Source organism: Lampetra planeri, chromosome 33 (genome assembly GCF_965212315.1).
Source record: "Lampetra planeri chromosome 33, kcLamPlan1.2.h2, whole genome shotgun sequence".
NCBI classification, from domain to species: Eukaryota; Metazoa; Chordata; class Hyperoartia; order Petromyzontiformes; family Petromyzontidae; genus Lampetra; species Lampetra planeri.
This window is the reverse complement of record NC_136139.1, coordinates 4,792,708-4,816,893: the sequence shown is the minus strand read 5'-3', so window position 1 is coordinate 4,816,893 and position 24,186 is coordinate 4,792,708. Positions and strand designations below refer to the sequence as shown.

Here is a 24,186-nt window from a genome sequence, read left to right as displayed (position 1 = left end):
TCATGAGAATTTTAATTATTTTATATATATTATTTTATTATTTCCCTTCTTCGTGACTTTACCGAAAGAACCAAGAATATGAATCCCTGCAGTCACGAAAGCTTTAAATAAAAATTCTAAAAGTATGTGTTCAACAATCCTGACTCTAAACCCGTGTCGAGCTCGCTCGCTCAAACGAATTCTGTTTGGCGATATTGGTCTGCAAAGTCAATAAATCAGCTGACGGGCTAAAATAAATCCAAGTATAAACACATTTAGAGCGGCGCTATTGACGATATTGAAGAGTGTGGAGTTTCACCCCACGCCTTGGTAGAGCGATACGCTGCCTCTCAATGAGTCAATAGGAAAACCAATTTACTTTGCTGCCCGCTGATTCGAAACACCACCAACTAAACTACCACCCATGACTTCTGAAAATTAGAGCATCAATCGACAACACCAACAGCAATAATACATAATTACAAAATCGATCAATAACGCGTTAGTTGCCCCCCAAAAATATTCAAGCATGCTGTTAGAAATTAAAAAAAACGTATTAAGACTCCGAATCAGGTGTGCGGGTGAATAAAAGCCCAGTCCCACGTGGCCCCGCCGGTCCCCCCTTGCCAACCAGCAATGGCCGCGCCCTGTACCCGCCATGCCGCCGCTCTCGCGTTGGGCCTCAGGTCGCTGCTTCTCTGCGCTCGTCGCTACCCCCGCGGGCCCCGTCTCGGCTGGGGCGGCGTGCGGGGCGGCATGGGCCTCGGCGTAGGCCTCAGCTCGGCTCCCGGGTGCAGCCGGCGACGCTGGGCGCACACCAGCGCGTGGAGTGCAAGCGGCGTCAGGGGCCAGGCCGAGGTGGCGCTTGGAACTCGGTTCGTGCTGCTGCTGCTGCTGTGGTCACCGGCTGCTGTCACCGGCTGCTGTCATACCTGCTGCTGCTGCTCGTGTTGCTGTTGCTGCTACCCACTGGTGCTGTCGCTGTTTTTGTTGTTACTTCTGCTGCTTGTACTACTACTACCGCTGCTACTACTGCTTCTACCTACCGCTGTTTTCGCATCTCTTGCTCTGTTGATGCTTCTGTTGCTGCTATCTGCTGTTACCTGCATATGCTGCTGCGTGGCTTTCTTGTACTGCTTCTACTCTCGCCGCTTGTGCAGTGGTTCCTGCTATTCTTGCTGCTCCTTGATGGTCCTGTTTTTGTATCTCTCGTTGTACTGCTATTGCTGTAGACATCCCTGTCAAAGCGACCGCTGCTTCTACTATTGATACTGCTTTTCTGTTGCTGCTTCTGTTGGTGTTGTCGTCCCCACTTCTCATTATCCTCACTTCTCATTATCCTTCCCTGTCCTACCATCCTCATTCCTCACTGCACCGCGGCAGTCGAAAATGTGATGTCTCAGATGGAGACCTTTCTGTTGCTGACCAGCAAGCTTCTGTTTGTGATCGGCAGTCGTGCCTTTTGTGTTTTTAATTCAGTCCTATATCAGCGATTTTGTGTGTCATTTCTGGTCACAGGAAGCTTAAGATCTCTACGGGGAAGTTGGCGAGGTTCGCAGATGGATGCGCTATCGTTCAGGTAAAATCTCAGTGTCGCCTCTGACGCCACGAAGAACCGGGCGCGCACAAGAAAATGGCACGGAATGAACTGCGTGCCCAGTAAAGTGACAGTTCTTCTGTTCTCCGCGTGTTGAACGTTGCGTTTCTGTGTTCCCTCTTGCGTGTAGCTCGGGGAAACGGCGGTGATGGTGACGGCTGTCAGCAAGGCCAAGGCGGCCACAGTGCAGTTCATGCCGCTGGTGGTGAGTGTCGTATTCGAATAAATGTACATACTTGTATATAGCCAAATGTGTCAATCCACTACTGGATTGTCATGCGGTTCATGGGGATTATTTGACCATGCTTCACAATGTTGGTCAGGCGCATAGCGTAGGTATTGGAAGCGGAGAAGTATGAAAAATATATATTTGCAGTGCCTTCTGCTGCTTACAATGTAGTAACTGGATTGATAATCTGTTTGCATATACTGTAGTGGTCACCTATCCTATCACAATTCATGCTCAACTCATTAGCTTCTAAGATCTGACAAGATCGAGCACATTGGAGATGGTTTGGCAATCGGCACGCCTCTTCATTATTTGTTCATTATCGACTTGTTTAAAACTCTTGACACAGCAATTGCTTTTAATAATTCCAGTTGAATTCATTTTACAAGCCGAAGCATCGCTTGGCTTTCAAGACTCCATTTCGGAAGGTTCTTGATTGATGATACATTTTTCCGCATTGTGGAGATAGGTATTAGTGTAACAGTGCATTGCTTCAATTATTAAAATCGATCCTTACGCTTGTGACACATGCGTAGAATCATTGATTTACATTCCCCTACCAATGTATAATCTGATTTCATGAACATGAATCTGTTCTTCTGTGGTGCAGGTCGACTACAAGCAGAAGGCCGCGGCTGCTGGGAGAATACCCACAAACCACCTCCGGCGAGAGCTCGGGACCACCGACTTGGAGATCCTGACGAGCCGAGTCATCGGTATGACAGCCAGGCCCAGCACCTTGCTGTGCCAGTCCTCGGTGACCACTGACAGTGGCGACAAGTCATATTGTATATACAGAAACCCTTTTATCTGTGGCTAAACTAGCGGTGATTCCTGTTATTCGTGACAGCTGTCGGGTTCGTGAAAACACCTATTATCTGCGGGCCCTTATCCTTTCTTCGACTTTTCCCACAAGTCTTAGTGGAACGTCATTCTATTATCCGCGCTTTTAAGAGCGGTAGCGTGAGTGCTCACGTCTACACCTTCCCATAACTGAGGCGAATCGGGGTGACTGCCGCGGGGGGGGGGGGGGGGGGGCCGTGCTTCGACGTCGCGGTGTCCGATGTAATACTTGCGGTTTATTTTTAAGGCGTCCGGGGGGGGGGGGGGGGGGGGACCCACAGAGTGTTGTTATTTTTTTTCCCCCGGGCATATAGTTTGGATACTTTATGGGCCTTTGTCAATCCACTGCTGGATGAAGGCCTCCCCTAAAATAAACAAATCAAACTGGAACGTTATAAGCAAGACCAGTTTGTTACTGTTTTTATTCCTAATTGTGTGTTTGTTATCGCTGTGTTACAGATCGGTCCATCAGGCCTCTCTTCCCGGCTGGATATTTTTACGACACGCAGGTGTGTGCGGAATCGTGGCAGAAAATCTGTCACGTGCACCTTGTGTGCATTCATAGGTGTGACTTCAGTTGTAATTCTGTGACGTCATCTTCAGGGGCTGTTCTTTGACATAGGGTGATGCACTTCTCGCTGCAAGGGTTCCAAGTGGACATGTATTCCTCTTGACTTAAAGCTTTCGTGACTGCAGAAATACATATTCTATGGGTCTTTCGGTAAAGCCACGTAGATAGAAAAATAAAAAAATATCACGACGTTTCGATTGCAACACAAGCAATCATCTTCCGGTGAAAAAATACAGCTGTATTTGTAAAAATCATTTTTCTATCTACGTGGCTTTACCAAAAGACCCATAGAATATGTATTCCTCTCACAACGTGACACCGACGGCACGATTTGAATATAATTGGGAAAAAATTAAGATAGGATATTTTTGGGAACTGTTCCTGCATCGTGCGTCTCCGTTTCCTTCACTTCAGGTTATTTGCAACCTCCTGTCGGTGGACGGGGTTAATGACCCCGAAGTTCTCGCCATCAATGGAGGTAAATCCATCCTCTTGAGATTTACGTTCAAGCCATCCCTTGATTATTCCACAAAGACTATCATTTTTACGAGACGAGAAGGGGTCAAGGTGCTTGTGGCGGAAGGGCCTTTATGAGAGGGAGCCCTTGATAGCCTCTCTAGAATGTATCTTGGCCTACTCTTCAACGCTGGCCAGTCCACTAACTGGAGAGTAAACAATGCTACATTTTACCCAGAAAAAAAAACTCGCCGAGTGCCAAACTCTTGCAAGTGGATTCCGCGTTGACATATCAGGCCAATTTAATTTTGTGAGTGTTTGGCTTCATGTGAGAGGAAACTGGAGTACCTGGAGAAAATATAATCCTGCATAAGAGGAGATGTCATTCAAAGCTGTGCATAGCTCGCTTAAATCCATTGCTCTGCTGTGATTCCATGGCCACCTATTATCATTTGTGTGTTTGTTGATTTAAAAAAATATATTTCTACTCCTTTCAAGTTTTGTTGAAAGTGTTAATGCATTAGCTCGGTCCGTTCGTCAACATCTCTGTAATGGGGGGGGGGGGGGTGGGGGCCACAACTCGTGTAAATATGATCCAATAATATGATCCAAATGTGACCAAAACTTGTGTATTATTAGAGACTCTTCCTATAGAAAACCACGATCCAGTTGAAGCGTTATCCGAGCTCTGTTGACTTTATGCAGCCTACGAACGTCCTTTTTTCTGCACGCCTGGCGCTACCATTATTAACGCTAATTAAACACTCCCAAGGACAGACGCATGTTGTCATGCTTTAAAGTGTGTGTGCATATGCATGATTTTTCTTCCTCGTTTAACTTATTTACAATCGCTTTTGTCGCTTGGTGTTGCAGCGTCAGCAGCGTTGGCACTCTCTGACATCCCGTGGGACGGACCCGTGGGTAAGTAAACTGGGATCGGTTCAGATCCGTAAAACACTGGGAAGTGGGATTTTTGTGAAAGGCAATGAGTCGCTTGGGTAAAGTTATGGCAGTCGTTACCAGCGGCACAATTACTGCGAGCAGCTTATGGCAATATTTTAGAGCGTTTGCGTAGAGTGGTGGCGTTCTGTCTATCTGCTAAAAACAGAATTGTTTAAAATTTGTTTGAATACCAGTTTAATCCTTTCAAGAAATCCATGTGGACAATAGTCATCATTGTCTGCTGCTGCCTTGTGCCAACTCCGGTATTTCCGTAAGATGTTTGGCCTCTGACCAAATTACCCAGAATGCACCCGATTTCATCAGATCTCAAACGCCCAGGTGGCTTTAACTTGGCTAGTGCTTGGATGGGCAACAACCGTGAACATCGCCTATTAATGTCTGTTGGGGAGGTTACGTTATGGTCATCAGAGGGCAGCGCAGGATTATAAATTGTTGTACTGTACTTCTATGCCCCCACATCTATGCTCCCCGCCTTCAACTCGCCCTGACCAGCGTGGGTGAAGTACGGTCAAATAATCTCCATGACCGGCATAGCATAGCGGGCAGTAGATTGACAACAGAGCACCGCGTGTATAGAGTGAGGCATCTCTACACGTGCTCCCCCATTGCCCCTCCCCCCCAGGTGCGGTGCGCGTGGGCATCGTGAACGGAGACGTGGTCATCAACCCAACGCGGCGTGAGCTGACCCAGAGCTCGCTCAACATGATCGTCACGGGTGGGGTCAGCAGCTCTGTGGGTGAGTCCCTTGCGGCTCGTTGCGTTAGACACCAGCTCAGCGTGGCTCCCTCTGACTCTGCTTAACACTATGTGGCTCAGTGGGATTGGAGTATTTGGCTGCTGCTATACATTTCCACAAGATAAGACACTTTGTTGAGCTGTCATTTGTCGCCAGGTCGCTTCTGAAAAAGAGCTATATAGCTCAGTGGGCCTTACCTGCCGAAATAAAACATCGTTTAGTTTTAGTTTATTGAGCACGTAGGTTTTCATGGCCACCACAACCGCGGTCTTCGGTGCTAGTCCACGTGTTGAGCATTTCTTCTCGCAAGATATTGCCAGGCGCCACAGCTGGGCACCTTCAACTCCCGAAGTTGCCCGTTGTGGGGCATTGGCGAAGAGCACATTTGGATCACCCTGATTGGCTGTGGCTTAGCGTGGCTTCCCGTGGCTCGGCTCAACTCTCGGCTCAACTCTCGGCAACCTCGGGGGTGACTGCGCGTTTCTCGGTGCAGTGATGCTGGAGGCCGCGGCCGAGGACGTCCTGCAGCAAGACCTGTGCCACGCCATCAAGGTCGGCGTGAAGCACACCACGCAGGTGGTGCTCGCCATCCAGCAACTGGCACGACAGCACGGGCGCGCCAAGCGCACGCCGCAGAAGCTGTGGGTCCCCCGCGCCGACATGGTGGAGAGGGCCAGGCAGTGAGTGACGCCTCCATCGTCGCCACTGCTGCCACCACTGCCTCTTTCTCTCTGGCACCATCCGGCTCATTGGCACCGTGGTCGCGATTGCTCATGCTGGGTTTGGCTGCCGGCGCTTCATAATTGCTCGTGCCAGCGTGGCTGTGTTGAGTGCGTTGTTTAATTTAGGTTTTTCCGGATCGCAGGTTGGCATCAAAGGAGGTTTACGCGATATTTACAGACTACACCCACGACAAGGTGAGCGCTATCGTTGTCATGTTATTGATAATACGATATTGATTTTTTTTTATTAAGTATCAAAAAAATCAAAAAATGCTTCATTGTATTGTGTTCAATAATTCTAAAAAGTTATGTGACCGTTAAATATTTTTATTTAATTTTATTAGATTATGACATTAAAGAGTGAGCTAAAGCAAGGTTAAATAACTACCATGGCCCGCAAGGTGTGGGCAGACCCTTAATCAGCAGTGGATTGACAAAAGGGCTTTGCATGGACATGTTATAAAATTAAAATAAAACAATGCATTTCTTTTTTATGTAAACAAAGCATGAACATTAAACATACGTTCCATTTTTAAAAAAGGGCAAAGATTATGCCAAATTATCCAGAACCTCACTACTGGGTTAGATGCATTACATTGATTCAATTAATTAACCCTATATACATGGAAACATTTGCAAACACCCTAAAAGCTGAGTGTAAAATCATCAACCACACCCAACAAGAACTACAACTGACACAGGCAGCCTGAAAACCTGGATCCGGATCCACTCCGCTGGACCGGATTTGGCCGCCGTTTGACGTCGTGACGTGTGCGCGCGCCGGGTTTGTTCAGATCTCGAGAGACGAGGCCGTCAACAAACTCCGCCTGGAGACCGAGGAGCAGCTGCGTGGTGAGAAAACAGTGACGGGAGTCGACGTCACGGTCGCCGTGACGACTGCCGCGCCGACGAAGATGGTTACACCAGCTAACACGGCGGAGGGGGTACCCCCACGGGCCCGCTAGCCAGACGCAGCCTGCAGCTTCGTTTCATGCGGCCCGTGGGACACGCAGAGGCATCCTGCTTCGAAACGGCCCAGAGTCGATAATTATCGACTTTTATAATTATAATTATCGAACAATGCAGGCATCTAAGGCGGCACTAATTGGGTGCTAGAAGTGGGAATATTTTCGAGCCGTCCCCCACGCGTGCTTCTAATTTTACCGCACTCACGTTTCTTTCTTAGGGCCGCTGGAAGTATTCATGTGTTCATGTGTAGTCCGGCTCAAGCACATGGTGGGTTACGTTGATTCATTAACTGAGAAACAGGGACAGAGTATCGACCGAGCTGGGTACGTAGCTCGATTGGTGTTGCAATAAGTAAAAACATTTCTCGGTCACTTGAATTATTCCAGCTACAGATGCGTGCTCGCCCAAGGGGCTTTCACCTCCCCGTGTGTTACGTAAGCGTTTTCATTATTTTTTTTTTACAGCGTCGTTCACGGATGCTGAGCATTATGACATCATCGAGGCCTTCAACGTGATCACCAAGGAGGTTTTCCGAGGACTTATTCTCAACGAATACAAGAGGTGACTTGCTGGACTATGGAGTTTTGTTTTTGCATAAAAATCTCATTCATTCATCTGTCCGTTCTGACACCCATTCATGAACCGTCATTAATTCGTCCGTTCTTTCTGTCATTCCTTGCGTGTAATTGTTGTCATTGTAACCGTCACCGTTCGCTCTTGCTCTGCCACCTTCACTTTTACAGATGCACGTGTACTAAACAACAGAAACTTGCCGTGCGAGACGGAAACACGCGTTGAATATAAACCACTCGAAGTACATTCCGTAAAACTAGTTTAACGCAAAAATTAGTCGGAGTATTATCATATGCAATGTGTATTCAAGTAAAATATGGAAAAGCCATATCTATGAAATAACGGAACCGACAATAGATATTTCCTCAGGAGTTTGCCTTGAACCTTCACGAATAAACTGGTTTCCAGCTTAGTTTCAAAGGGATTAAGGGGGGGGGGAGCGGTGATGCAGTAGTTAGCGCACCGAGTTGCAAACCCAGCAGCCAGGGTTTGTTTGATTTGAGACCGTGGCTATCGTCAGTGGTGAGTGATATTGTAACTGGTCCTGACCCATACTTTTCCAGCATGGGGAAGTATGGTCAACAGAGGGCTATACAGCTACATACAAGGTTGTACTGCACTTTTTGTACTCCCGTTATCTATCCCTTCCCGCGCTTTCATCAACCCACACGAACCAGCGTGGTGAAGTATGGTCAAATAAACCCCCGTTACCCTCACGGTGTGGAGACGCCTTCATCCAGCAGTGGATTCACACAATGGGCCGTACGTATAGGTTTGCAATACCAACAAAACAATCGGCAGTAAGCGTAGTTTTCCATTTTGAGTCTTGAGACTCGGTCACGACCGTGCAGAAATCATCATTATCATCAACCTCGGTCAGCCCACTGCTGGAGAGAAGGCCTCTCCCAATCCTAATAACTATCATCGAGAGCGGTGGAGTAAGGGTGCACAACGGGCCCGACTGCGTTGCGTTCGGAATGTTTTTTTGTGGCCGGCGCGGGGGCCCCTGACTGACGACGGGTGCCGGGCGGCGCAGGTGCGACGGCCGGGAGCTGTCGGCCCTGCGCGACATCGCGTGCGAGGTCGACCTCTACCGGCCCCTGCACGGCTCGGCGCTGTTCCAGCGTGGCCAGACGCAGGTGCGCGCGCGCGCGCACGCACGCGCCCACGCACACTCTGAATCGGATCAGAATCTTTATTTGTACTGGAGGAATCCGATGAGCTGTAAAGCTCTGTTTTTATGGATGTCCAGTAGGGGGCGAGTCAGAAAGTTGCAACAACAAACAGTACGAACACACGATAGGCGTGCAAAGTATAGGAAACGTAGGCAAATCACACAAACAAAAAACGTTTCATTTTACCAGGTAAGGCTCGCTGAGCTGTTAACTTTTTTTTTCAGAAGCGACCTGGCCACAAATGCTAGCCTAGCTAAATGGATTATTGCGTGGAAATGAATAGTAGCCAAATAATCTAAACACTCGCGTGTCTGTTCCACATACAGACTCAAACAAATATAAAGTTCCCCCCCATAACCTCAACAGACTGCTGCGGAAAGTACTGTTAGCAAGCTCGTAGAAAAAGGGCACGGCGCACGAGGGGGTGGCGTGGGTAACACTACGCCCGGCCGCCATCATCTCCCCAGTGGTGCTGTTTACGCACAGCACCAGGTCCTCATTTAAGGCTGAGTCAACCTAGTTGAGGCCCCAGGACTTGTTCAGATATTCGTCACTGATGTTGGCCTTGAGAGGGAATCTAACTCGGGCCGCCGTGTTCGTAGCTTGGTGCTCTAACCACTACACTATTGCTCCCCACATGGGACACATACAGGGGCGCACTCTTGCAGACAAGCATATGCACTTGTGCACATGTACTCACACACTCGCACAATGCAGACTCCCGCACACACATGCACACTCGCACATAATGCGGCCACGCGTGCACATGAACACACACACGCAGATATCCCCACACGATGCAGATGTACGTACACAAGCACACGTGCACACATTGGAGACTCACGTGTACGTACGCGCACACACACACACGTGCACATATGCCTGTGTGTGCAAAGATACACTTGATATCCTCTCCAGCCCACATTGTTTTATTTGTTCAGTCTGGTTAAATTATTCTGTTTTTTTTATTATGTAACCTGGCAGTGGCAGGTTACATAATAGTCCCGCACATTTTTTAAAGGTCATGAGTTAAAATTCTGGAATGGTGGTTATTGGCTTGGGGCCCCATCACTCCTTTTGGGGGCCCAATCCGTTTGTTGAGTGGCAATGATTTTTTGCCGCCAGTTCAGGGCCGCCGCCACCGCCCCCCCCCCCCCCCCCCCCGTGGAGGCGAGCACGGCCCAAATGTTCGTTCGGGCCAGAGGAGGGGGTGGTATGGACGCATTTGGAGTAGAATTCCCACGTCTAATGGGCCATTAACTTTTGTGCAGCAAATTGCTGAGGGTAATTAGCCAGAGTCGCTTTTTGTGAATCGGCTGAAACGTTTCTCTGCTGGCAATCCACGTGATTGCTGGTGGTTAATGACGACGCATTGGCCAGTGTGTGAATCGGGCCTGGTGGAGGGGGGGGTGGTGGTGGGGGAGGCGTTTCGGTCGTTGTGTGAAGACATGAATCTGATCACCAGAGAGGGGGTTTTAAACAAAAATCATCGTTGTGTTGTCTTGTTGAACTTGTGTATTTTTTTTGTCTTTTTCTTAAACTTATTTTTTATTGCAATTGTGCTGTCCGCCATTCTGTCACGGAGACGAGAAAGCGTCCATTCAGAAGTGTTGCTGAGTGGCATGTCACCTCGTGAATTGGCCCGCGCAAGGAAATATCATAGAGTGACTTCTGGGAGGCCCCTTCAAGTGACTCTTTGTTACCCACAACACTGAGGGGTCGCTGCGATTATCCGCAAGCCCTGCTACGGATAAATGTGCATCGCACGACAGTCAAACGGACACTTAAAAATAATCTGGCATCTTGAATTTAGCCAAAAAAATTGTGAAAAAGTTAATTTCATGTGTGTTTATTTTTACGCAGTAATGTGTGACTGAGCTGAGACCACAAACTCACTACTCTTGACAATATGGTTTAATCACGGGTGGCAGAAGCCAGGATGCTGAACCCAGACTGTCGGTGTTGCCGGCTCGATGTTCTCTCCGCGGAGCCACCTCTCACCCTTCCGTGTGTCGTCGTGCCGACCGCGCGCAGGTCCTGTGCTCGGTGACATTCGACTCCATGGAGTCGGCGCTCAAAACCGACCGCATCGCTGCGCTTGGCAGGTGGGAGATATCGCTGCGAGGTTTGATTCGAGACGGAGACAAAGATCCTCCGTAATAGCCTTAATAAACTGCTGGCAAGTGCTGTAAGCGAGTAGCACCTATGAAGGCCAGAACGGCACACGAGGGGGTGGGTGTCCAGCACCACACCTTTATCTCCCTAGTGGTGATGTTTAAACACTGCACCAGCTAATCATTTGAGGCTGAGTGGACCTGTCACTCGGAGTTCAATTCCTGGCCACGGCTAACATCGGTGGCAAGCAATCTGAACCCGTCCTGGTCCCTGTTACGCTAACCCGCACTGACCAGAGATGGTGAAGTATAGTCGAAAAAACCCCATGGCGGACACAGCGTGGGGGAGGTCTTCATCCAGCCGTGGATTGACAGAGCTGTACATTATTGTTTTTATTCTTATCATCGTTCAATTAAGATGTTGATTTGTCTTTTGTGTTCCAGCGGGGTGAAGGATAGAAACTTCATGCTTCATTACGAGGTGCGTATTCATTTAATTTATACAAAACTGACTGCAATCACTTAACTTGTACAGTTGACCAGACACTTATCTGACGCATGTTCGTACAACTAACCCTACACAACAACAAATCCTGTGGCATTTAAATGCGACTGCATCTCAAGACATGCAGATCCATCCCTTTTGTCAATGGGATCAAAGCAGAATGAGAACAAATCGTCTGGTCTCCCCTGGAGGCACGGATCACCTAAGAAATAGTCAACTTTAAACTAATGGTCAATACGTCTGCCATCATAAACCTGGTGGCATGCAGCCCTGCCACAGTGCTGAGATATTAACTACCTCACCTGGTATCCAGGAAGTCGCGGGTCAATCCCGACCCTGACGACTGCTGTATATTTGGAGTTTGTGTGTTTTCCCCATGGTTGCGTGAATTTTTCTCCGGGTCCTTCAGTCTTTGCCTCCACATTTAGAAACATGCGTTTAAGATTATTTGGCTGCTATAAATTTCCACATTATAAGCCACTTCGTTGAGCTATCATTTGTGGCCAGGTCACTTCTAAAAAAGAGCGAAATTGCTCAGTGGGCCTTACGTGGTAAAATAAAAAATTGTTTAGTTTAGTTTAACATGACCTCAGTCTGTCTGCGTCAATCACTGGGAACATTTTTCAGTACTCGGCACACCGCGTCCAGTGTGCCTCTCGCTATGGCTACGGCTGGTAGACGTGTGTGCCTATTCGGTCTACCAGCCAGCCGGATAATTGTCAGTGGGATAGTAAGCCCTGCTGATATCAATACAAACATTAAGTAGCTCGCTTTAAACGGTTGGCAACGATCGCCACCTTCTGGAGAGAGCTACGTGGCATTTGTTTACGCTTAACCGTGTCTCTCCCGGCAGTTCCCTCCATACGCCACCAACGAGATCGGCCGAGTGAGCGGACTGAACCGGAGAGAGCTGGGCCACGGTGCGCCAACACGGCAGCCACAGTCATACCCGTAGCAGTAACAACTACAACAACAATAGTTAGCAGCCTTAGTAGTATTAATAACAGCAGCAGTAACAGCAACAGGAGCAACAACAACAGCAGGAGTAACACCAACGTAATAGTAATACCAGCAGTAGTAACAACAGTAGTTGTAGCAATATCGGTAGCAGTATTGTCAAAAGCAATAACAGCAGTTGAAGCAGCAGGAACAGAAGCAAAAGCAGCAGCAGCAGCATTAACAACAGCCATGACAGCAGTAGCAGCAGGAGTAGCAGTTTGCAGCAGTATGGGTGGCAGTAGCAGTAACAACAGCAGTAGTAGGAGCAGTAGCAGTGATGTATGTATCTTGAACCTCTTTCGCACCATACGTAGCCAACCATGCTAATCGGAGGTGCGGGGGAAGGACAACAACACAAAAAGCAGTTCTTAAGAAATTAGTTTTCAAAAAAATAGCAGCAGGAGTATCAGCAGCAGCAGGGGCAGCATTAACAGCAGCAGGGGCAGCATTAACAGTAGCAGTAATAGCAGGAGCAGTAATAGCAATAGTCACAACATCAACCATAACAATGGCAGCAAGTCGTAGCAGTCACAGCAGCAGGAACAGTTGCATCAATGATAGCAACTTCAGCAGTGGGAGCATTAGTAGTTGCAACAGCAGTAATAGTAGCAGTCCAGTCATACAGCCACGCCCAGATCTACCACCAGATAAATGCGCACGCACAGAGAGTGCCTTGTGAAATGGCATCGCCATGTGGTGAGGGGGTTGCCCTTTGACCCCGTGCGGCTCGTTGGTTCCAGGCGCGCTGGCGGAGAAGGGCCTGCGGCCCGTCATCCCCAAGGACTTCCCCTTCACCATCCGTGTCACGTCCGACGTGTTGGAATCCAACGGTGAGGGGAGGGCCGCGTGACACGGGCAACCTCCCCACCCCTCCTTCCACCCTGGTGGTCCCTGCACTAGCGAGAACATGAATGGCCACTTTTTCTCCACTGTCGTTTGTTTCAAAATTAGATTCTAATTTTTTTGCCCACGTAAAGATCTGAGCACGTTTTTATGTCGATAAAAAGCCTTCTACCACCCTACACACGGCCAAGCAAATTGGTTTTGTGAGAGTTTGGTTGCGTATCTAAATTTGCCAACTTTCGTTGTGAGAATTGTTCTTCATGTTACCGGTGTGCACAACCAATAACCATTGGCACGTTGAATGCTTGCAGACGTGGTGATTTAATATTGTTCGGCTATGTCGGGTGGTGGAGGGTCCTATGACTCAAATTTGATCAGATCGTTCGACCTCTGAGCCACCGTCACGCCTCCGTTGTGTCCATTTGTCGACGTTTGTCGACGTTTATTTCTAACGTTCCTCGACGCCCGTTGCTCCTCCTCTGCTTGTCCCGTCCAGGCTCGTCCTCCATGGCGTCCGTGTGCGGAGGAAGTCTCGCTCTGATGGACGCAGGTGAGCTTTGGGATAGGAGAGTTGCCCATCGTCCCCCCTGGTCATTGATGAAACCAGTACCACTTTGTTGGAAGTCAGCAGCGGTCATCCTCCTATGGACACTTGTGCTTGCCTTTAAAAAAAAATAATTTTCACCATTGGCTCAGGAACCGCCAAAGGAGATGAGCGCCACCACTCCTCACTATTTTGAGTTGGCACTGTCAGACTTAACAGTGACCAGTAGATATTTTATTTCGTGTGTAACCATTCACCCCTTGCCTGGCGATTTTTCCCATTTCCATGATTCACGGCTATGATTCGATTCCAGGCAGCATATTTTTTGGCCCATTTTTCAAAAATCTCATTGGCGTCGTCTCTTCACTCACTTAAATGTATCATGACCATATCTTTTCTATATACCATTTGCATAAATTATTGGTAATGGCTTCCCACACCTTACGATTGGGTGGCGTGTAAATCATGAGCATAAGGATCGATAGGTCGCTGCTTGCCGAGTTATTGATTTCCCATATTTTATTTCTTTTTCCTTTCGTTTCCCCCATATCGGCATCGCTGTTCCTTGGCCACGTTTTCCCTCGCTTTGGCGCCGTACCGTACCGTGCCTCTTGTCTTGCCACGCCAGGCGTGCCGATCTCTAGCGCTGTGGCGGGCGTGGCCGTGGGTCTGGTGGCGAAGATGGACCCAGAGAATCCGCGGGACATCTCGGACTACCGCCTCCTCACCGACATCCTGGTGAGCCCTGCGCGCTCCCCCCACTGCCCCCCGCCCTACCCAACCCTGTGCCCCCTGTCCTCGTGACTCTGTGCCACCCTGTGCCCTCCCGACCCCATCCTTTCAACCTCTTCGGGCCTCCAGATGACGGTGCTTTGTCGCACCTGGTCGCAATTTTCCCGTCAACTCCTGTATGTATGTTGAACTTTTTTTTTTTGTACTTCGCCAGCAACGCTAATCGGAGGTGCGGGGGAAGGTCGACAAACTAAACACAAAAAGCACTTCTAAAGAAATTAGTTTTCAATCTAGATGATTTAAAAGTGCACAGCTGTCCAGTGGCTTCCTAATATTGGAAGGAAGAACATTCCAGATAGTCTCCCGATCAGCTAATTCATCCCTTTCCTTGCCGAATGCTTTCTACACCCATTGATTGCAATGTGGCTGTGTGTGTTGATGGGCGCTGTCACTCGCAGGGCATTGAGGACTACTTTGGGGACATGGACTTCAAGCTCGCGGGAACCAAGAAGGGAATCACGGCCCTGCAGGTGAGACCAGCGCACCTGCTCGACCGCCTGCCCGCACACCTTTACACTCGCCATGCACACTCATTTACCCATACACACACACACACACACGATCACCCGAACACACATCCACAAGCATGCACATTTGCCCTATATGTAATATTTGCCCTAAATGTAATCATTGCATATGATTTACAACACGACGTGAGGCCTGAATTTCACTGCATTGTTACATGGCTGCTGTGCATGCCCCCTCTGCTTGTCTATCGCTGTGTTCAGGCTGACATTAAGCTGCCAGGAATACCCTTGAAGGTGGTGATGGAAGCCATCCAGCAAGCCACGGGTGAGGGGGCTAGCCATCCTGTTCGCATGGCAGTTACACCGCCGGCACTCCCACTAGCCTGTCGCCACCCTTCCGGGTTGTGATCGTGATTCATTGCTAACACTGTACTCTCGCATGCGTTTGGTGATGAAAGTATTGCGGTACTGATTTTTCAATCAACCATTTTGTTGTATGTGCACGGCACTTTATCGATGCCTCTTAATCCGCTGTTAGATGGGACTTTCCCATGCTGTGGGGGATATATTGGACCATATTGGGCAGTGGGGGGTTGGTCAAGGCAGGGAGCATAGAAGTGTAGTGCAACAAAGCCTATAAAAGCTGTACTACATTGTGGTTGCCCATCCAAATACTATCTATGCTCCATCCTGCTAAGCTTCAGAGAATTGTTAAGATCGGGTGCATTCTGGAAGATTTCATCAAAGGCCAATTCCCCTTTATTAAGTTACAAATAAAGCTCGTATCTGTGTGTGTGTGCGTTTTCCCTATGTATTATATATGTACCCATTTGTGGGGCAGTGGCGAAGTCGGAGATTCTGCAAATCATGAACAACACCATCGCCAAGCCCAGGCCCAACCGCAAAGAGAGTGGCCCTGTTGTCGGTAAGGTCCCAGCGTCGGCTGTCAACGTCGCTTAGTGCCACGCAAACCTTTATGTAAATCCGGATTTCAGCCAATTGATTTGCTTCAATAGTCACACGTGTGTGATACGTCACATGATGCGAGCGCGCACGTGGGACTAATGTCCCTGCTGTTAGGGACGGCGCACTGTTTCATGCTCGATAAGTGTTCACTGCTTTGGGATGACGGTAAATGCCTCGGATTGGAATGACCGAGACAGACTGAACATTATCAGGCCATCACGTTGTGCGTCTCCTCCATGCGTCTTCAATCGCCACAGTTAAAAGGTGCCCCTTGTATATTAATTAATGAGTGCCGCAACCTTATGGACCGTTAAAAATAAATGATAATTGTAATAAGTCATTACCCATTATCAGTCAAAGGCTGAATGAGAAGGCCACCCCATACTGTGTCAGTTAGGGAGATTTGACCATACTTCGAGGGGTCAATGTAAGTTGGTCAGGACCGGTTTGCATATTCGCCACAGATATTAATATCGTGCCTGGGAATCAAACTCAGGTTGCTGGGTTCATAGTGAAGTACGCCAACTACTGCACCACTCAAATATTTTACATTAATCTTTGTTTCAGACACAATCCAGGTCCCCTTGTCCAAGAGGTCGAGGTTCGTGGGACCCGGTGGGTACAACCTAAACAGACTGCAGGCCGAGACGGGTGAGTTGCCCCATCTTTAGGGTGGCGCAGTGGCGACACTTGCGCCTCACAGCATGAATAGTCTGGGTTTGATTTCCCACTCAGTTTAGAGGGCACCTCTCTGTATGGAGCTTGTCTCTTCTCCCCCTGTTCACATCCGTTTTCTCTGGGTTTTGTGGTTTCCTCACGTAGCTAAAAAAAAAACTTTGTAAATGCTATTATTGGCCAAACATCCCAGTTCTGAAGAGTTACCGACAAATTACTCAATTTGCATTACACATAGTAACATTGCCTCCTTCTGAAAATAAGTCTTGAGATTCAGATTTTCCTGGGTGAATAAGTGTAATGGTAATCATTTTAAATTACAGATGTTTGTTCAGCCACTGCTGGATAGGGCCCCGCCCACACCGTGTGGGTCGCGGGCAATGTTTGACCTTCCTTCACCACGCTGGCCGATGGGCATTGGTGAAGGTGGGAGGATAGAAGTTCAGTTCATCAATGGATTTTTCTGCATTGGCCTTCGTTGCCCACCATGAGCCTTCACATTTATGTATGTAGAACTTCTTTCTCACCGTACGTAGCCAACCGTGCTAATTGGAGGTGCGGGGGAAGGAACCTTAGTTGCCTACCATGTAAGGCACCCAAGGCTCTTTAACAACCTGCTTGTGCATGGTGGACACCCATCTAAACATGACCCGGGCTAATTCCTGCTTGGCTTCAGAGATCTGACGAACTCGGCGATTCTTTATATCTCCCACATTTTAATGGGAGCTTGGTGAACGAGGCTAAAGCGAGCGGCTGGGGGGTCTCCGTGTCTTGCGCGCGACTGCGTCGAGCAGGCGTCACCATCAGCCAGCTGGACGAGGAGTCGTACTCCGTGTTCGCGCCCACGCCCGACGCCATGAACGAAGCGCGCGAGTTCATCGACAACATCTGCAAGGACGACGTGAGCTCTCGCCGCGTTGGGAACGACGGAATTCTTTGCGGTCGTAAATTTACGGACTTGCCTTGCCATTGGTGCATAACATTGACTTGCCCCCCCCCCCCACCCCTGTTGCAATCTTTCAATGGATTGTTGCGATTCGACATTTGGATAATTTCAGAACTTTGTTGTCTTTGGTGTACTATAGCCATGTGACATTTTGTCCCCAATCGCAATTTGATTGTGGCGATTTGACATCAATCGCAATGGTAAATTAAGAACATGCGTTTGCATCGATGTGTAATAGTTGTGACATTTTCCCCTCTCCGTTTTTCGATAAATTGACACAGGCCGCTTATATATATTTCTTTAATTACTGCGATGTTTCTATTTCAGAGCTTGTGGAATCTATTGGCTGCAGGGTTTACAGGACCCAATCGTATATAACCTATACAAATTGCTAAGTAATTGATTCCCGCAATACGGTTCAATGGATCGTGAGTGTCCAGGAAATTGAACTCTAGTGTCGCCGGGTTCATGGCGCAACGTGCCACCCAGTAAACTGTATCGCATTGCATGTAACTCATATCCGGAGGAGTGCTGGTTCGACCAAGGGGTCGGCAATATCTCAAAGAAGAGGAGCCATTTTTTTGTCTTTGCCAAAATAGTTCGAGAGCCGCATCACACGCAGAGCTACTTGTACACAAACACAGCAGCATGTATACAGCATATGACAAACAAATTCTGGCTTAAACAGAATAGGTGATGGAATAAACTGTCTTTCGCTTTTGACCCCCTTAGTTATTCTTTCTCAAAAATGTACATTTTGTCGTCACGAAGACATTCCATCGTGACCCATTCCCTGTCATATTTAATAAATTGCTAATTATCTTTGCATTAAATTATGTTTAAGAATAAAAAAAAACGACTGCCTGCAAGGGTCAGCCAAAGAGCCGCAAGGGGGGGGAGCCATAGAGCCACAGGGAGGCAGCCAATGAGCTGCAAGGGGGGCAGCCAGAGCCGCCGCAGGTTGCCGACCCCTGGCTTATACCGTGGCACAGAAATTGCTTAATGATCGATAACGGTCTCCAGAAACAGACGATGAGCCGTTTGCGACGGTGGAGCGAGGTGCTTGTTTTGTCGCTGCTCGCAGGTCTCGATCTCGTGGCTCACGGTTTGCGATTCCTCCCGCAGCAGGAGCAGCGGCTCGAGTTTGGTGCCGTCTACACGGCAACCATCGCGGAGATCAGGTGCGTTGCTCCCGTGGCCGTGGTCTATGTGGTGTACAGAATCGGCGCTGAATTGAGCGCTAGTTGAACTCTGACTGGATAAAATTAGTTTATTTTGAACGCTCAATTGCTGATCTGCACATTAATAAACAGTTTTGAGTTGGATACATTTTATAGTCAGGTGAGCTCATAACTTTCAAAGAACATTTGGGTCAAACATAGAATTCTCGTAATTGTCTGTTGAAAGGTCAACGATAGCCTTTTACAAAGCCTTAATACATTAATTATTCGCGATAATACTAGTTAAGCATACACATTCAACTTAGTGTTGTGGGAATTTTTTTTAAATTAAGTGTTAAGGTATAGGTGAACGCTATTTAAATTCATAGCAAACAACATACAATGTAATTTGTGTTGGCCAAACATCCCAATGTAGCAGGAACCCTCCTTAAAACGAGTCTTCGGATGGGGTAAATAAGCAAGTTACTATAGTGACCAATTAACAAATGTAATTTTATGTTTAAATTCTGACGTAGAAGGAATAGTTATGAAAATATAAAAGAGTTGGAATATTATTCTATTTTTGAGGTGCATCATGGCAGAAAGAACACTTCCCAAATGTTGTATTTACTCTTGGAACATGACTAAACATCCAGTACGAACATTCGTGCTCGTTTGGCACTGTTTTTCCAATCGTAGCCTGACCATCGCTCTCTTCCACTCTCATCGCCACAGGGATTCCGGTGTGATGGTGAAACTGTACCCCAACATGACTCCCGTGCTTCTGCACAACTCCCAGCTTGACCAGAGACGGGTGCGTTCAGCGATCTTTGCGTACAAATGTATTATTTTTACACCGTTAATATATTTTTTGCATTTTACCAAATGACAAATGGGCGCATTGGGCCAGGTCGATGCGGGGATGGGTGAGTGACGATCAGGGCTTACCAGCTGTGTGGGGATTGCGAGGTGGTCAGAAATTGGCAGTGTCGCGTGTCACTCGCTTGCGTGCATGGATTGTCTTCGCGCACTCCGGTTTCCTCCCACGCAATTCCAATCAACATCACAATGGAGGGCAGGACCAGCCAGAATTAAATAATCGCGAGACCCAGTGAATCTTTGCAGAGCAAATGCAGGTCATTATCATTTACTATTACGAACGTCTTGGACCGTGGCGGGAAGTGAATTGCGGTGCTCGACTTTGTCGGTGAAAGTTGGTGTTATTATTGTGCACTGCGCGTGTGTGTGTGTGTGCAGATACAGCATCCCAGTGCGCTCAACCTTGAGGTGGGACAGCAGATTCAGGTGAGCCCTGTTCTCCTCTTGTCTTGGCACTCTGGTTTCCTCTGACGTGAAGCCAAACGCTCTTTAATAATTAATTGACCAAACTTCCAGGTGCAGGACCTTCCTGAATAATTTTTTTGAGATTAAGCGAGGATTTAAGGAGACATAAAGGCTCCCACTGTTCTCACCCAGCAGTGTTAATGGGTTCACCACAGTCGATCGGCAGTGTGATGGGGTAAATTGTGGGTACTCCTATTTCTTCAAAGCCCTCAGGCCAGCGTGGAAGAGTCAGCCAAAATACCCTCCAGAGGGATCATCTAGAGCTCCCTATAGACAAGGCCCTTCTGCCATCAATGGCATTTTTTATTTTTTTTATTTCATTTTTTACCTACGTGACTTTACCGAAAGAACTAAGAGTATGAATCCTTGCAGTCACGAAAGCTTCAAATCTAGAAAAATCTAGAATTAAAGACATTGCAGATTTGCACATTTTTATGTTTTAATGAAGCTTCAAACTCATGATGGAGAGCCCTCGACACACAGCCTCGGTGTGTATCTACAAAAGCCGTTGGATTTTTGGGGTTGCGTCTTCTAGTGAGTGCGGCCCTTCCGATGGTCATGCCACCGTAGAACCCTGACCTTGTCTCACATTCCGGCAGGTGAAGTATTTTGGGAGGGACCCAACGGACGGCCGCATGCGTCTCTCACGCAAGGTGCTCATGGCGATGGGCTCCCAAACTCCCGCGAAGACGCTCGGAGACCGCCAGTCCATCTCCATGACCGGAGACAGGCCCCTGGCCATGCAGGCTGACAAGTAGCGCTGCCGAGCCCCTCCCCCCGCACTGCGGTGTTACATCATGGGACTGGTGGCCAAATGTGGTCACAGCAGAATAATTGAAACCTCATGTTGCTCTTCCTTGTCAAACTCATTCGCCTGGAGTCCACTCTTCTCTTGCCGCTGGATATGTGGGCATCAACCTTCGTCCTCGACCGTCTCTGTCAAAAAAATATTCTGCATGAATATCTGATTTCTACAGCAGATTCAGCCTGGAGTAAAAATATTGCTTTTTTCATCGCGCACTTAATGGACTGTTATCCCCAGTCAAGAATGTTGGGACTGCCGGGGTCAGAATGATTGTTTCCTGCCAAGTTGTGATTTATTGGTTGGTTGTGGACTTGCGAAGGTGATTGTAAAACCTGTTGTGGCCTCTGGAATGGTTTTTGAGCTCTGAGGGTGTCCGTTCCTGCACATCAGAATCTTTATTGAGACTGGAGCAATCTGATGAGCTATGAAGCTCTTTTTCACATGTCCAGTATGTCCACATACTTTATTTGGTCAAGAAAATAATATGGGTTAACGTTCTTGTTGCCGGTGGTCGTGTTAGCTTGTCGCTCAGTATTTTAATAAAGAATATACTCTGTACATATATCAACTGAAATTACAAAGGAATGTGAATGAAATTGTTATATATCAACAGCTTGCGGGGTTTGTGTGTATGTGTGTTTATTAAAGATATTGGTTATTTCACGACTTGGATTTGAGGCTGAAAGCTTGTATGTGGTAGTTATGTTTGCGATTCAACTACGTGAGATTTGTGTAGCAGTGTACATTTAATGCTTCCGGTTGAAGCGTTATTGAGTGAACCGCACATTGTTTTATAGTTACTTTGTGCATTTGGATAAATGGTCTTGGTTGCCTCATAAATGGTTTATGTGGCAGTCTTCACTTGTTTGTTGCTGTACGGGAAGAACCAATAAATTAATGTCGCACTTGTTCCCATCTGAACTATAAAATCCGTGAATTTATTTGCACGGTAAGAGATACTCTAATATGTTATAAACTGCACATGGATTTATTAGTTACATAATGTGTACTGATTCGTAATTGTTCATGTACCAAACGTGTCTTTTTAAATGTCACGGTTCAAATTTTTATTGTTAAATTACCACATTGCTAATGTTGCAAATGTTTGTCACGTTTCTGCTGTCAAGGCACATTGGTCTGAAATGTTAACTTGTTTTGGAGATTTCAGTTGTGAAACGGTGTTAGAAATTAGATTAAATCAGGGTGTACCATGGAGCACTGTGGGGGGAGAATTTTGTGTACACTGCTGTTGTGGATGAGGTGTTGTGACATATTTTTTTCAAAAGTGGTCAACACTTGAATAAAACAATTATTCATAATGTTTGCGACATGTTCAGTACAATTGTTGCTATTCTTATCAGTGCTGTATTTTACACATGATGGACCGATTCATCGGGGCATGTCTACTTTAACTGGAAAAATTATGATTTTATCTTGTGTTCAAGCCATCCCAGCTATAATCTGGTTCAAAGTGAGCTCATTGAATGAAAAAAAACCACACTGACCACACAAATAAACCCCAATCACTCAGACCAAGAGGAACACCCAAAACCCATTTCACCCAATATCCCTCGGTCACCGCAAGGGCCACGCTGATGACCAACCTAAACCTCTCCACCCAAATCACACTGACAACCTCAATAATGTTAAGCCACACGGACCACACTGGTCACAGAGAATACCCCAGCCACTCGGTACATCAACCAGCCACAGGAGCTTATAAGCCTGGAACTGGCTAATCCACGAGACTGGCTATATCAAGGGATGTGAGAGATGGAATTCAATATGTTTGATATTTACTACCAGTTTTTTACTTGCTGAAAACGTAGAATCGGCATTATTGCCTTGAGAACGTGAGAAACACGCTGAATGAGTGAGGCCCAGATGCATGACTTGTGAACTTTGCCCTGTAATTACACCAGCCAGTCAAGGCCACACTGGTCACCCCAGCCACTTAATGTTTGTCCCATAGAACATCACATGTCTCTCGTCTTCTCTTTCACATCTTTTTTTTTGCAGAAGGGCCGCATTTCCGGACCCTATGAGACGCATTCCAAAATGTACTCGTGGCCACAACGCATGGTGGTAACGCGGTCACTTCGCTCGTGGCTGACTGTGCTGTGGTGTGTGGAGTGTTGAATTTAGAAACGTGTGTGTGTGTGACCGCTCCAGGAGGACCCGTGTCTGCCTCTGCTGCCAGGGAGCAAGTGCAGATATATATTTTTAAATCCTTTATATTAAGTTCACTTGCTTGCGCGCTTACGACCGTGCAAATCTTTCGGTCGTTTTTTAACCCACTTCCCGTGATCCAATCGAGCTGACATTTTGCACACAGACTCGTTGTGCGTGACAATTTCTTTTCGTGAAAAAAATTTCCAAAATTTTCCACTTTATAGGAAAAAATTTTTTTCATATTTAATTTAAAATACCAATGTGATAAAAATGAAACTCTTACTCAAGAAAAACAGAAATGAATAATAAAATAAAACCGATGCCACGCATATAAAGGATTTATAGTGAAAAACTTTGTTTTTACGGGTTAATTTTTGCTGTCTCAAATATAAAAGTTATAAAATCCACTTCTTATTTATCGTGCTTTGTGACATGTTGATTGCGGGCCTGCAGTTTGGCCTCCACGGTTTTCTTGTCTTCGATGATGAATTAAGAAACATTTCCAGGAAGGTGTTTATTTTTGCAACCAGCCTAAGGGATGACATCAGACACTCCAGTCATCTGTGCATCCCATTTAGTTCAGTCACCCAAAGTCACTAAGCCCACACCGTATCCCTCATTCACCCCCAGCCATTTTTGACAACTGCTGAAGGCTTTAAAGTTGTCAAACGAACCTCAAAACGTGGCTAGATGTTGCTCGTTACACCTGAAGTCAACAACACTTGTCAACACAGTATGAAACATAGTAACCTCATACAGAATCCTAAATGCATAGCCATACACACGACGAAATGTGCACGACCTCAGTTTTAGAAATGTGCGGTACCGTATTTGTCACCACGAGTTTGAAAACAAACTTCGTCGTGAGACAAACCCATAAATCTCGCCAAAAAACTCCCTCCCTTCCGTGACCTTTTTAAAATTCCTTCCTTAACATTGTGGTTAACCAACTCCTCTCGAGTTATATATTTCTGTGTTGCCTGCCGGTGTTATTTGAATTGTGCGTGGTTTGAGTGTTGCTCTCCTCCGATGCGTTTGCAA

The 24,186-nt window shown here is 47.2% G+C and overlaps 1 protein-coding gene across 1 annotated transcript; it reads left to right on the top strand.

Moving 5' to 3' along the window:
- Positions 1 to 587: 587 nt before the first annotated feature.
- Positions 588 to 22,292, top strand: PNPT1 (polyribonucleotide nucleotidyltransferase 1). The gene is made up of 28 exons (XM_078610040.1): positions 588 to 854; positions 1,498 to 1,558; positions 1,707 to 1,781; positions 2,416 to 2,521; positions 3,108 to 3,157; positions 3,634 to 3,697; positions 4,549 to 4,596; positions 5,261 to 5,374; positions 5,868 to 6,054; positions 6,240 to 6,291; positions 6,891 to 6,948; positions 7,530 to 7,626; positions 8,675 to 8,777; positions 10,848 to 10,918; positions 11,372 to 11,408; positions 12,286 to 12,352; positions 13,172 to 13,261; positions 13,771 to 13,824; positions 14,447 to 14,556; positions 15,009 to 15,080; positions 15,339 to 15,402; positions 15,919 to 16,002; positions 16,611 to 16,694; positions 17,513 to 17,619; positions 18,790 to 18,845; positions 19,560 to 19,638; positions 20,082 to 20,129; positions 20,768 to 22,292. Exons 1-28 carry the CDS (start codon positions 616 to 618, stop codon positions 20,924 to 20,926), a joined length of 2,436 nt encoding a protein of 811 aa, XP_078466166.1. The 5' UTR covers positions 588 to 615; the 3' UTR covers positions 20,927 to 22,292.
- Positions 22,293 to 24,186: the final 1,894 nt, after the last annotated feature.

Excerpts from the sequence above, each read along its gene's own strand:
- PNPT1 (XM_078610040.1), top strand. The coding sequence starts at position 616 with ATGGCCGCGCCCTGTACCCGCCATGCCGCCGCTCTCGCGTTGGGCCTC. Across the intron at positions 6,055-6,239 it reads ATGGTGGAGAGGGCCAGGCA|GTTGGCATCAAAGGAGGTTT; the intron begins GTGAGTGACGCC and ends TCCGGATCGCAG. Across the intron at positions 16,695-17,512 it reads CAGACTGCAGGCCGAGACGG|GCGTCACCATCAGCCAGCTG; the intron begins GTGAGTTGCCCC and ends TGCGTCGAGCAG.